The sequence below is a fragment of the Solea senegalensis genome, unplaced genomic scaffold (genome assembly GCF_019176455.1).
Source record: "Solea senegalensis isolate Sse05_10M unplaced genomic scaffold, IFAPA_SoseM_1 scf7180000014733, whole genome shotgun sequence".
In the NCBI taxonomy this organism is placed as follows: domain Eukaryota; kingdom Metazoa; phylum Chordata; class Actinopteri; order Pleuronectiformes; family Soleidae; genus Solea; species Solea senegalensis.
The window spans coordinates 20764-32019 of NW_025321112.1; the positions used below are offsets into that span (position 1 = coordinate 20764).

At 39.7% G+C, this 11256-nt stretch overlaps 1 protein-coding gene and 1 long non-coding RNA gene across 4 annotated transcripts; one reads left to right on the forward strand and one right to left on the reverse strand.

Annotated features, from left to right (window-relative positions):
* Positions 1-511: 511 nt before the first annotated feature.
* Positions 512-7311, forward strand: rerglb (RERG/RAS-like b). 3 transcript variants are annotated; one of them, XM_044016719.1, is made up of 5 exons: positions 512-835; positions 3124-3180; positions 3434-3507; positions 4472-4638; positions 5625-7311. In XM_044016719.1, the coding sequence occupies exons 1-5, from the start codon at positions 784-786 to the stop codon at positions 5908-5910; spliced, it is 636 nt and encodes a 211-aa protein (XP_043872654.1). In that variant the 5' UTR covers positions 512-783; the 3' UTR covers positions 5911-7311. The 3 variants fall into 3 exon arrangements, with proteins under 3 accessions (XP_043872654.1, XP_043872655.1, XP_043872657.1); XM_044016720.1 differs by having other exon boundaries at positions 522-835; positions 4472-4623; XM_044016722.1 differs by having other exon boundaries at positions 522-835; positions 4475-4623.
* LOC122761475 lies at positions 3355-5337 on the reverse strand. Its single transcript, XR_006358552.1, has 2 exons — positions 5090-5337; positions 3355-4614 (listed from the first exon to the last, which is right to left on the reverse strand). It is a non-coding gene; the product is annotated as an uncharacterized LOC122761475 (long non-coding RNA).
* Positions 7312-11256: the final 3945 nt, after the last annotated feature.

The window sequence follows — 11256 nt, forward strand, 5'->3', positions numbered from 1 at the left end:
CAGTGCTGCCAAACTAATACTAAAAAGTTGTGAATGTTTCTCATATTATGTCGTAAACTTTGACTAAGTTAGTGTGAGTGTGAGTTAGTGTCATCCTGGTTAGATTTAGTTTTACCATAATGGTAAAAAGTTAGAGAATATGTCATTATTATTATTAAGTGCTCTTCAGATATAGAAACCTGTCTGGTATCCTCATTAGAAAAACATTTTCCCCTGTTGACATTTTTGCCATTCCTAACATTTCATTATTAGCTTTTTCTTTCCTGGCAGGAATGGGCTTTCATAATATTACTCTTTCGACAAAGAGCACAAATCTCTGCAGATGACACCGTCCTATTACAGTAGGTTTAGTCGCTGACGACCTTCGAGTAACCTCTCTGTAGGAGGGGGGGAGGAAACAGAAAGAAGTGATATACAGTATAAGCACAGGGAGGAAAGAAAGAAGGGGAAAAGACGGATTAAGAGGGGGGAGAAGCAGGGGGAGAGATATATATGTTTGGTACAGGCAGGAGAAAGAAAACAGAGACAAGAGAGGTGTGAGAGAGAGAGGGAGAGGGAGAGTAAAAGAGAGCCTGGCACACAGACAAAGCGCTTGTCTCCCCTCCTTCTCCCTCTGGCTTTAAAATGTGAAACAGCCCTTTGAAGAGGAAGCGAGGAGGGCAGTCCTGTATCCCCATTCAGCCTGGACTGTAGTGAGCATTTAGTGTGCTGACGCTAACCAAGACACCAGACACAACACAGTCAGAGTCAGAGAACCAGCTGAGGACCTGACAGAGCACAGGCATGAACGACATCAAGCTGGCTCTGCTGGGAAGTGAGGGGGCTGGGAAATCAGGTGAGTGGCTTTTACTTCAAAACAGTGGATCTTCAGTCTGTATGATGCTGTAGTGCACAATCATTTCAGACTCTAAGTGTAGTATATTTACTGTATGCTTAATGTTTACCAAAGACAGAAGCTGGATTTTGTCTCACCTCACCTAACACCTGCTAGTTTTCCTCATCCAGACATTCAGATTTCAATTCTTCTGTCTCTCTTTGTTCAAATGCTTTGTCTAACATGATCTTGTGAGGGAGATTCAAAACATCGCGAGGCTGCTCGCTATTAGAAAATGTTATTAATTTTTCTTCCGGATCAGATGATCAGTTTTTAATTTTAACTGTTGCACTCCTACCTTCTGATTTATGGCATTCAATTGAAAGTGATGCTGGAAACTTCTGCAAAAAAATAATGTGATTATTTATAAATCACATCAAAGGTCTGTGTTTCAAAGAAATCTTGACCTGATATAGTCCATCAAAAGTTGTCAACATGTGGAACTACACTAGTGCAGCTCCTATTCTACATCTCTAAATGTACTTTGTGCATATATATATATATCTATATATCTATATATCTATATATATATATAGATATATATATATCTATATATATATATGTATATATATATATATATATATATATATATATATATAAATATATATATATATATTAATTGCATAAGTGAAATATCACAGCTGTTTTTGATGTTGTGGTGAATATGTTAATTTCAAACCATCTAATAGACTTAAATGGTTCAGAAATTCCATCTTTTAATTGCATTACACCGTGCTGTTGTCAACTATGTGATGTTACTATGATATTTATTCACATTTATTCAAGGATCAGACAACATTAAAACCATATTTTGAGGTATAAGAAACTGAAATCAACTTTTTTCATCACTTTCTGACAAATCTGAACCCAGCAGATTAATCAGTGATACAAATGATCAGTTCCAGCCCTGTTGGTCTTTGAAGCTTTATGAGTGGCTGTCATTTATTATTTCAGCAATAGTTGACCGAAAGATTGCTCTATCTGGATTTTCCTCTTTTAAGATAATATACATCGACATAATGTTTTTCTTACATTCTCTCAAATGAGAATTTATTTAACAAAACTAACCAGCTACAGTCATTACTTAAGAACAAGTGCCAGTATATGGAGGTTACCATCTGTATGTGTAAAAAAAAGTCGCATTACTATGTGATTTTTAAATAGGGCTCAACTCCTTTCATGTCTGGACATTGGCTCAGTTAGATGACAATCTTTAAACATTCTTTTCACTGGCCTTTGGTTTCATGTTACATAACCAGATGGAAACTATGGTTTATTGGCTCCAATCCTTGAAGTTAAACCAAAATAATGAGATGATTTGTGCCTCTAGATAATCCCGGGCTTTGTTAAATTAAAGCTCATCTATCACAGAGCGGATTCCGAGGTTGGAAGAGGAAAAAAGAATTAACGTGCATGTGTGGAGGTTTTCTTTGTTCACCAAAATAACAAGTTAAACAGATGTGTATATTGGTCCGGACAACTTCGTCTACTTGTTCCAGATTCCAGTTTGGGGTGTTGTTGTTTATCAGTGGTGATTGGTGCTGCACTTTGTAAAAGCTTCATAAAACAATGGGACATCTCTATTCTCACGTCCTGGCAGTGAGGCAAAGCTATTACTATGGAGATTCTTCAGTGTCTGGAGGCTGCATGAGTGTGTTTTTCCTGCTCTCTACTCTTCTGCTTCTTGTTTCTGATGTGCACTTGTAATTGTTTAGCTGTTTAAAATACATCAGTTGGAGTGAAGAAGGTCCAAAAGAAACTTGGCCCTGTATCTTTAAGATTCCTTTGCGTTTTCCAGCAAACAGCCATGCATGGATAATGCACTGTGCCATCAAACCCACATTTGTGTGTCCCCATAGCCCAAGTATAACCCCTGCAAAATCTCTCCAGAGACCCAAGACCACCGTCAGCCACATGCTCTTCAAAGTTCAGCATGTGAAACTTCAACCCTTAATTGAAACTGATTATCTATGGGACCAAAAGTGGAGCACATACTCCGTTTTAAGTGTTGCTCTCAGTGTGGGGGCAAAGGAGAGGGGAAATGTAACTGTTCTGTTTGCCAAATATGCACTCGGAGCACTCTCGTTGCTGTGAGGCTACAGTGTCACTTCTCCATTTCCAGAAGTGGGATGAATAACGTTTGGTCATTTCAACCCCCAACCACCACCACTGCTGCCACCTGTGAGGAATGAGAAGGTCATGAAGTCATGATTCATTTTGTTGTTTCTCATTTTGATTATTTCCTTCAGCCGTCCTTGTGCGCTTCCTGACCAGGCGCTTCATCGGTGAATATGCCTCCAATACCAGTAAGTGTTTCCAGATTTGATAAAAGGGTGGATTCTTGGGTTTGGTCCATATGAAAAGAGTTTATCTACAGACAAAACATGTTATTTAATCATAGATGTGAATTAAGTTCCCAGGAGCTTTCATTTGTAACACTGGAAATATACGAAGAACAGTGACACTCGTGGAAAACAAACTTATTTGTGCAGATTATGAGACATTTATTATTTTCCTTTGTAATATGATTGTTTTCCTCTGTTTCAATCTCCCCCACAGATTCACTGTATCATAAAAGGCTGTCGATTGATGGCCGGCAGCTGAACCTGGAAGTTTTTGACCCTTGCTCTGAGGTACAGCACATCCTGAACACATCTAAATAAGGCTGACTCATGCAAACAGTTGAAAAGTCATGTGTAGATTTTCTTTGCTTTTTTATTAGAAAATAACTCCAAACCTTTCTGTTTCGAGCTCCTTGGCTATGCCCTGTATATCACCAGGCTGTGTCGGGAAATGTAATTATTGCACAGATGACCCAGAAAAGGAAGAGGTTAAACAAATGAGAATCCAAGACAGATGGGTATTATAACTTTTCAGCGTAATATGCTCAAGCTGTACACACAGATGTAAGAAAAAATGTCATATTCCAGCAATTTGTGTGACATATGATGATCATCATTTACAGGTGTTGCTATTACCGTTGCGAAAAACAGCGACAAATCATCAGCGACAGGAGGAAAAAAACTGCTTTTCCGAGAAAGAATCCATCACATGTGACAATAAAACACGTCACTGTACCAAGGAGGCTGCAGTACATGGACATGACTAACCCTAAGTGAACCATGGCTTTACACACGCACACACACACTCTTATAACCTGCTTACATCTCCCATAAAAAGAGCTGAGACACATCTTACTGCAGAGGGTTTTTTTTATTGAACACCCCTGGGCTCGAAAGAATAAAAGCCGATCATTGTCTTTGTCAGTTAAACGCCGCCCTCTCATAAGAAGCACAGAGTCACTGTCCGGCCCCTTTGACCTGGACAGCATAAAAAAAAATGGAGTCAATAAAGACAAAGGATGAGTGGATTTTACAGTGAGTGCTGAGGAATCCACGGTTAAGGGCTCAGACACGTCCTTGGACCTTTTGTCCTTCCTTGGCAATTAAGTCCTCCTCAAGAACATTACTATTTCTTCCTTCTGTTTAAACTTGTTTAAGCTCTTTCATTGCCATGAGTCAGACTGTCTGTCGGTCTGTCTATCTACCATCTATCTACAGTATAAAGGCTGGATAAAAGCTCGTATGTTGTCATCAGCAGAGCTCGGAGGCCAGGTGCATACTTGAGGAGCCGGTGGACTGGGCAGATGGCTTTGTGGTCGTGTACAACATCAGTGACCGCAGTTCCTTCATCCGCGCCAAGAACATCCTGCTGCAGATTCGGGAGGCACGCGTGGACAACTGCAAAGGGTCAGAAGCAGCGCAGTGAGGGTATTTTAATCTGGACAGAAGCTGCGGAGAACCTGCAAGCACTGCTTGATATCATAGCAATGAGACATTGTGATCAAAGCATTGGCAGTATTTGAACTTGCAGTGGCACCACAAGTGTTTTCCACACTGAGGTCACTAGTTGCTGCAAGTATAAGAGACATAGAACTAGCAACTGTGGTTCACTGCATTAAAATTTAATCTTAAAGTATAAATGATAAATAATGTAAAATATAAATTACTTTAAAATACTTTATTTAATTGTTAATGTCTGTTTATCTTTATCTAAAAAGTTTCTTCAGTTGCAGTTGAACCCTTTAAACGGGTAATTTCAAGGACTGAATTTTCATCCAAAAAGCAAACAAGTGCTTAGATGTACTTCGTGATTATATTAGTGGGACGTGCCGTAAACACAATAGGAAACAACTGAGCAGTATGGTTGTCCTACTTTCACTGAGGCCGAGCAGGAATCCTCATGCAGTTTTGAGTTTGAGGAATGCTGGAAGTCCAGACTGGCTCCAACAAACTGAGGGACTCGCTGCAAACATACAAGCATCAACGTTTAGAGGCCAAACACATTCATCAATCTGCCCTGTCATGCACCATGGTGTCTCCTGAAGAGATTTATGTAGTCGCTGACAGGTGTGTGACAAAATCCTGGACTCAAATCAAATTTCAAATTATGTTGGGATTAGTTTTTTTCTTATTTTAAAATGTCTAATTGATTACTTCCATGTCCATGTCCTGTTGAAAACCATGCAATTCTACTTTTCTGAGTTATTTTCTGAGATAATCTTTGTCAAATTCCCATCAAAAGAAGAAGCTTTTCCTCGGTATGTGAACATTTTCTTCTGCGCATCGGTACTACAGTCTAAGAAAAGGTACTTCTGTAGTCACAGTGTTGCAGCAATGGGCTCAGAATGGATCATTCAGTCGCTCAACGTCCTCTTCTTCATCTCACGTCTTCACCCTCTCTGTTGCAGTGACGTGGAGGTTCCCGTGTGTCTGGTGGGCAACAAGCAGGACCTGTGCCACATCCGACAGGTATGTGAGGACGAGGGCCGCTGCCTGGCACAGGAGAACCACTGCAACTTTCAGGAGGTGTCGGCGGCCGAGAGCTACCAAGACATCGGCAACCTCTTCACACAGCTCATCCGGCAGGTGATGGAGCACCTGAAGTACAGAGCAGACCGACGACGCTACAGCGGCTCCAAGTCCATGGCTAAACTCATCAACAACGTGTTTGGCAAGAGGAGGAAGTCAGTGTGATGGCTCCAGTGTTGACAGTAGATGATGATGAGTTGCAGGGACACAGAGGTGGTTTGTATGGACCCGTGATTAACGGACCCATATAATGTGCAACCTGTCGAGTATGTGTTACAAACACCAACCCAGAATGTTTACATAGAAACTTGATGTCATTTACTTAAGGACCTTAATACTTCCAACAGTGGTGTACATGACCTTGAGGGCAGGCTCAAGAAATAGTTTCATGTCAAAAAGGTCGATTATGATACTCACAGAATGTGTGTGTTTTTAGTGCTTTCTCTATCAATTCTATATTCTTTTTGATATCTTGCTTATCTTTTAAGTGGTCTATAAAATACACATCTGGCACATCTATTTAGAGCTCTGAGTCAGGTTTGGTTATGTAAAGCTGTGACATTATGAAAGGTGTAAATGATCCTGCCCAGGTGCCACGAGGCTGTGAAGAAAATGTAAATGAAGCACAGTCTGTACTTGTAGAAACAGGTCAAATCAGACAATGAAAGTCAAACCACCCAGTTACCATGTGTTGGACCTTTGGAAGGAAAAATCTTCGGTTCGGACTCAAATTGTTGTTTTCGGATAAATTAGAATTATGCATGATGTGAGCTAAAACTAATAAGAGTCGGAATCATCTGATTAGCCAAAAGAGCCCAAGAATGTAACCGCACATTCGGTGCCAACTTTCAGAACTTAGTGACTTTTGATAAAAAAAAACAACAACAACAACAACTCCTGACTCTAAGAGTGTCAGCTCTTTTGCAAACATAATGTCTTGCTGCTTTTAACGCTGTAGATTTCACACATGAAATACGACTATAATGTGGACGCATGCACATCTGAGCAGCCAGTGAAAGGCCGCCACAGCCTCCCAAACACTGCAGGACGCTGAGTGAACACGTCAACGCGTCACATTTAAACCTGGATTGAAGCCTCTTGTGGCAGTTTGTATCCTGCAGCTGCTCAACTGTCTTTCCAAAGAATCCACAGATAATGTTTGTCAGTTTAGACAAGAGGGATGAAGTTTATTGACTCTTTTAAGAACATTGTGCTCAGATATTTTATTATACAATAATAAAGAATGTTGATACTATGATACTGCAAACGTGTTTGTTTAAACCCCCCCATGCACAATACAAGACCCACCAGCATTTGTATCCTTTTCTTTTGATAGACTGTGTTTATATTAATGTCAAATGTATTAATTCCTGTATGTATTTGGCCTTTTAACAGAACACTACTAAGAGCTACCGTAACTAATGCCAATTAAGGTCATGGACTCATTCTTTGCTGAGCTGTTCTTCTTAAATCCAGTTATGTAATCGACATACTGTACAGAATGTACCAGACATTGTGTGGGAAAAAAAAGAAAAAGTAATTCAAACAGTTTTTGTGCTTTTTTTATGGTGTTTTCCTCTCTTGTAAATACTGTAAAAACACTGCTTGTTCCAGAGGAAATTAAAATTAAACAGTGTCTGATAACAAGTCTGTTTGATCTCTTTAGGGTGTGTGAGCCACTCTGCGTGAGCTAAAGTTAAATTACATGAGATGACATTTGTTTTTTTTCTCTAAAGCTTCAATAAGCAGATATTTCCTGTGTGCAGCTGGGGAAAAACGTAACAATAACAAAATTGTTTTAGAGGCAGGAGAAGCGAGAAATGTTCTATTATTACACTGAATTCTTTAGTCAATCACAGGACGTCCACTAGATGGCAGCATAGTTGACAAAAAAAATAAGAGCTGATAATAAGGATGCCCTCTTTTCCTTATGACACATTACACTCGGGGAAAGTTCAAATTATTAAATAAAATTACTTCCAGTTCTCCAAAAAGAACATTTGTTGGGAGTGTATTTATTATTTACTATAACCAGGCTGCCAAAATAATTTAATAGGCAAAACAATCCTAAAAACATTATGTTGAACTACAGCTGCCAAAGCAAATTTGAACTGAAATTTGAATCCATGCAACAAACATGGCCCTGTTTCTGATTGTATAATAAATATTTTGCCTAATAAGTTTATTTATCTTAAGTCTTAATATAGAGCACATGGAGCAGAGAAGGCAAAGCCATCACTGCCTCTTTATTACTAGGCTACATGGGTAAAAATCACACTTAACAAATAAAATAAACGAGTGGTATCTGAATAGCATTGGGTTGCCGTGGCAACCCCCAAGTGTTAAGAGAATCAATAAGAGTACACGCCTAATCTAATGGACCACAGAAAAATAAATAACTGGTGTTGACACTTTCAAATTAGATGAAGATTAATCAAATCTGCCTCAGCCTCAAGTGTTTGCTGTTTACTTGCTCGTGTAATGACCTGCATCAGTGGGTGGAGTTTGCACCTTCAGCTCATAAATGCTTACAGATAGAAAGTGGGTAAAGGATTTAGAACAAAAGTAGACTCTGTTTTTCTGTCTTCTTAATGACTAAGGTTTGTAATTGGTTAAATCTTACAGTCGCACACACTGTCAGTTATAACATTCATTGCGTCATCAATCTCAAATGTTTTCATCTAAGAATTCCTCTGCCACAAAGGAAGTCATGTGTTTCACATTTCCAGCAGCAGTTTGAAAGAAAAGAAAAAGGCTCCACCCACACAGACCAAACAGGAAATTGAAGAAATAAGACATCACAGTGTCAGCCACTGAGTTTAAGTGACAGGTTATTTCTGAGGAGATTTGGGCAGAACAGCTCTAAGCGTTAGAGCCCTCTGATAACAACGTTGTCAGAAAAGTACACATTAAATAAAAATGAGAAAAATGTAAATCTCGGATGGTAAAAAAAATGACACTTGATCTCCCAATTCCCTCTTCTCCACTTTCTGTCTGTCTTTTTCAGAGAGATGAGGATGAGGAGTGCATACTGACAGAGACAGAACCTACAAGCGTGGCCTCGTAGCTTCAGGTCAGTGATCTTATTTGGCCCCTCTGCCGAGGAAGAATTGGTTTTGGCTGAGGACAACCATCCGAACCGAGGGGATTGGAAGCTGCTGGGACACGGCGAGGGCCAATCACAGAGGCCATCGATCAGTTCCCCTTAATCTCACAGCTGGTGAGCACATCCCCATTCCAATCTAAAACGCTGCAGCTTAGTCAGACTGACAGGGGATTGGGCAGCTTCCAAACACTTGAACCACTACAGAAATAGATCCACGTACGAGACGGAACAGTTTGTCTGCAACATCAGATGGCACTTCACTCCAGTCTCACCATCCATCACTGTGGCTGCAATCATGCCTGCAAACATGAACAGTTAGGGTTGTTTAATCCGGCCCTGACTGAAACTCACATACTCCACCAGCTCTATGTATATATACATGATGTATCCATGTGAGATAATAGTTTGTTTGTCCATTTTAAAGCTGTAGTGTGTAGCTTAAATATCAAATTAAAATCTTACCTGATTGGTTATTGTACATTGTGTACTTTGCCTCTAAAGTGAGACATTTTCCATTTTCACTTATTTCTTAAATGCTGTTAAAATGAAGAAACATTTATCTTTATTTATTTATATTTATAGTTTCACGAATCCTTCATCCTGAGATGAAAGTGCTTCATAGAGTACAGTTACAGAAATGTGGTATTTATAAATACTAATACACACAATACAGTCATTACACTGGCACAGACCCGCTGACACATAACAGCTGCCATCCATCCATTGTCTGCCGCTTTATCCTCCACATGAAGGTCACAGGTCACTGACACAGGGCGAAAGGCGGGGGTACACGTACCCTGGACACATCGCCAGTCCATCGCAGGGCCGAACAACCATTCACTCTCACATTCACACCTATACAGTCAATTTAGAGTGTCCACTTAACCTCTGCATGTTTTTGGACTGTGGGAAGAAACTGGAGAACCCGGACATACAAATTCCACACAGGAAAACCCTTGTTCCAACCACACGGCAACAGCGCTAACCACCACTCCACCGTGTGAACCAACAGCTGCCACTTAGGCAGCATCAAAGCGCCGCTAAAATTGTTTACACATTCAACACTGTCATTAGCAACTGTCAACGCGTCATCTCTTTGTTGCTGTTGGTTACACTTCATGACTTCAAACTGGAGGATCTCTGGATAACAGATGTAGGAATGGGACGATACCACTTTTTTGTGTATATCACAAACTCGAGTATCTGATACAGTCATCTTCAGAACGTATGAAGCTCTTAACAACACATTTGTGCTAAGTCATTTCAAAGACACAATTCTCCAACTGAGTAGCAAATATTGGTCTCCCAAAAAGAACTCAGCTAAAATGCCTTTGCTGATTTTAATTGACATATCATAGTGAAGCATGTGACATATAGGATGATACTGTACTAGCTATAGCTCAGTAACACTGGCTCAACCAAAATGCATGAGTTTAACAATTATTTCAGTTTCCTAATTTGACCAGTTCATAAGTGTGCTGTGAGAAAATCTACTTTTCATCTTTGTGAACCTTTTAAAAATGATATTTGTGCCAAGAAGTAGTTAATGGAACACAAGGTTATTCAAAGTGGCGGAGCAACAGCAACATCCTGGACATTCAACAGCTTCCGTTAAATCTCATCTCTCCTCTGCAAGATACTATATCTAAAAGAAATTCAATGTTCAGGTTTGGTTAGATTTACAAATCTGAAAAGCATTCTAAATGGAACTGTGCTGAAGCAGTGGCATCACTGCAGTTAATCAACAGGTGTTTTTTTTACACACGCACAGAGGTCTGGCTAATTCAGATAGCGAAGGTGTGAAGTGCTGTAATACATGACTTGTGCTCCAGTCCTGGAAAGGTTTGCGCTTGAATAACTCTATTCAAATTTGTTTTTCTAAGTCTGAGGCGGACAGAACAAAGACACCTACTTCAGGTGGGCGCAGAGGAACACGGTTCCACACAGGGTGAACTAACATGTGCCAAAGCCTCTTTCAAAAATATGATTCATGAAAAGGTTCATACACTGCTGTCTGTTCACTTTTGTAACAAATGATTTGTAAGGATTAGTATTTGCTTTGAATGAGCTCATTGAGTCCTGCAGGACCCGTACCCGTAAATTATCTATCAAAAGCTTCAACGCTGTTCCTCTCTTTTTAAAACTCGCAGCTCTAAATAAATAAACGTCAAGAACTAACCATTAATGTCAAGGAGTAGAAAAGAGAGAGTGCCTTCACTAAACCGTTGTCCCCTGCAATCAAACAGCATCAACTCAGGTTTACCTTAAGATTCTTTTAGGTAATATGAATCTTATTGTATTCTACCATTATTATTTGAAGAGTGGTATACAACAGCATCTTGCTATGAAGTGACTTCACTGTAAAATCAAACTAGACAGCACAGGAAAATCTGCTTTAAAAAAGA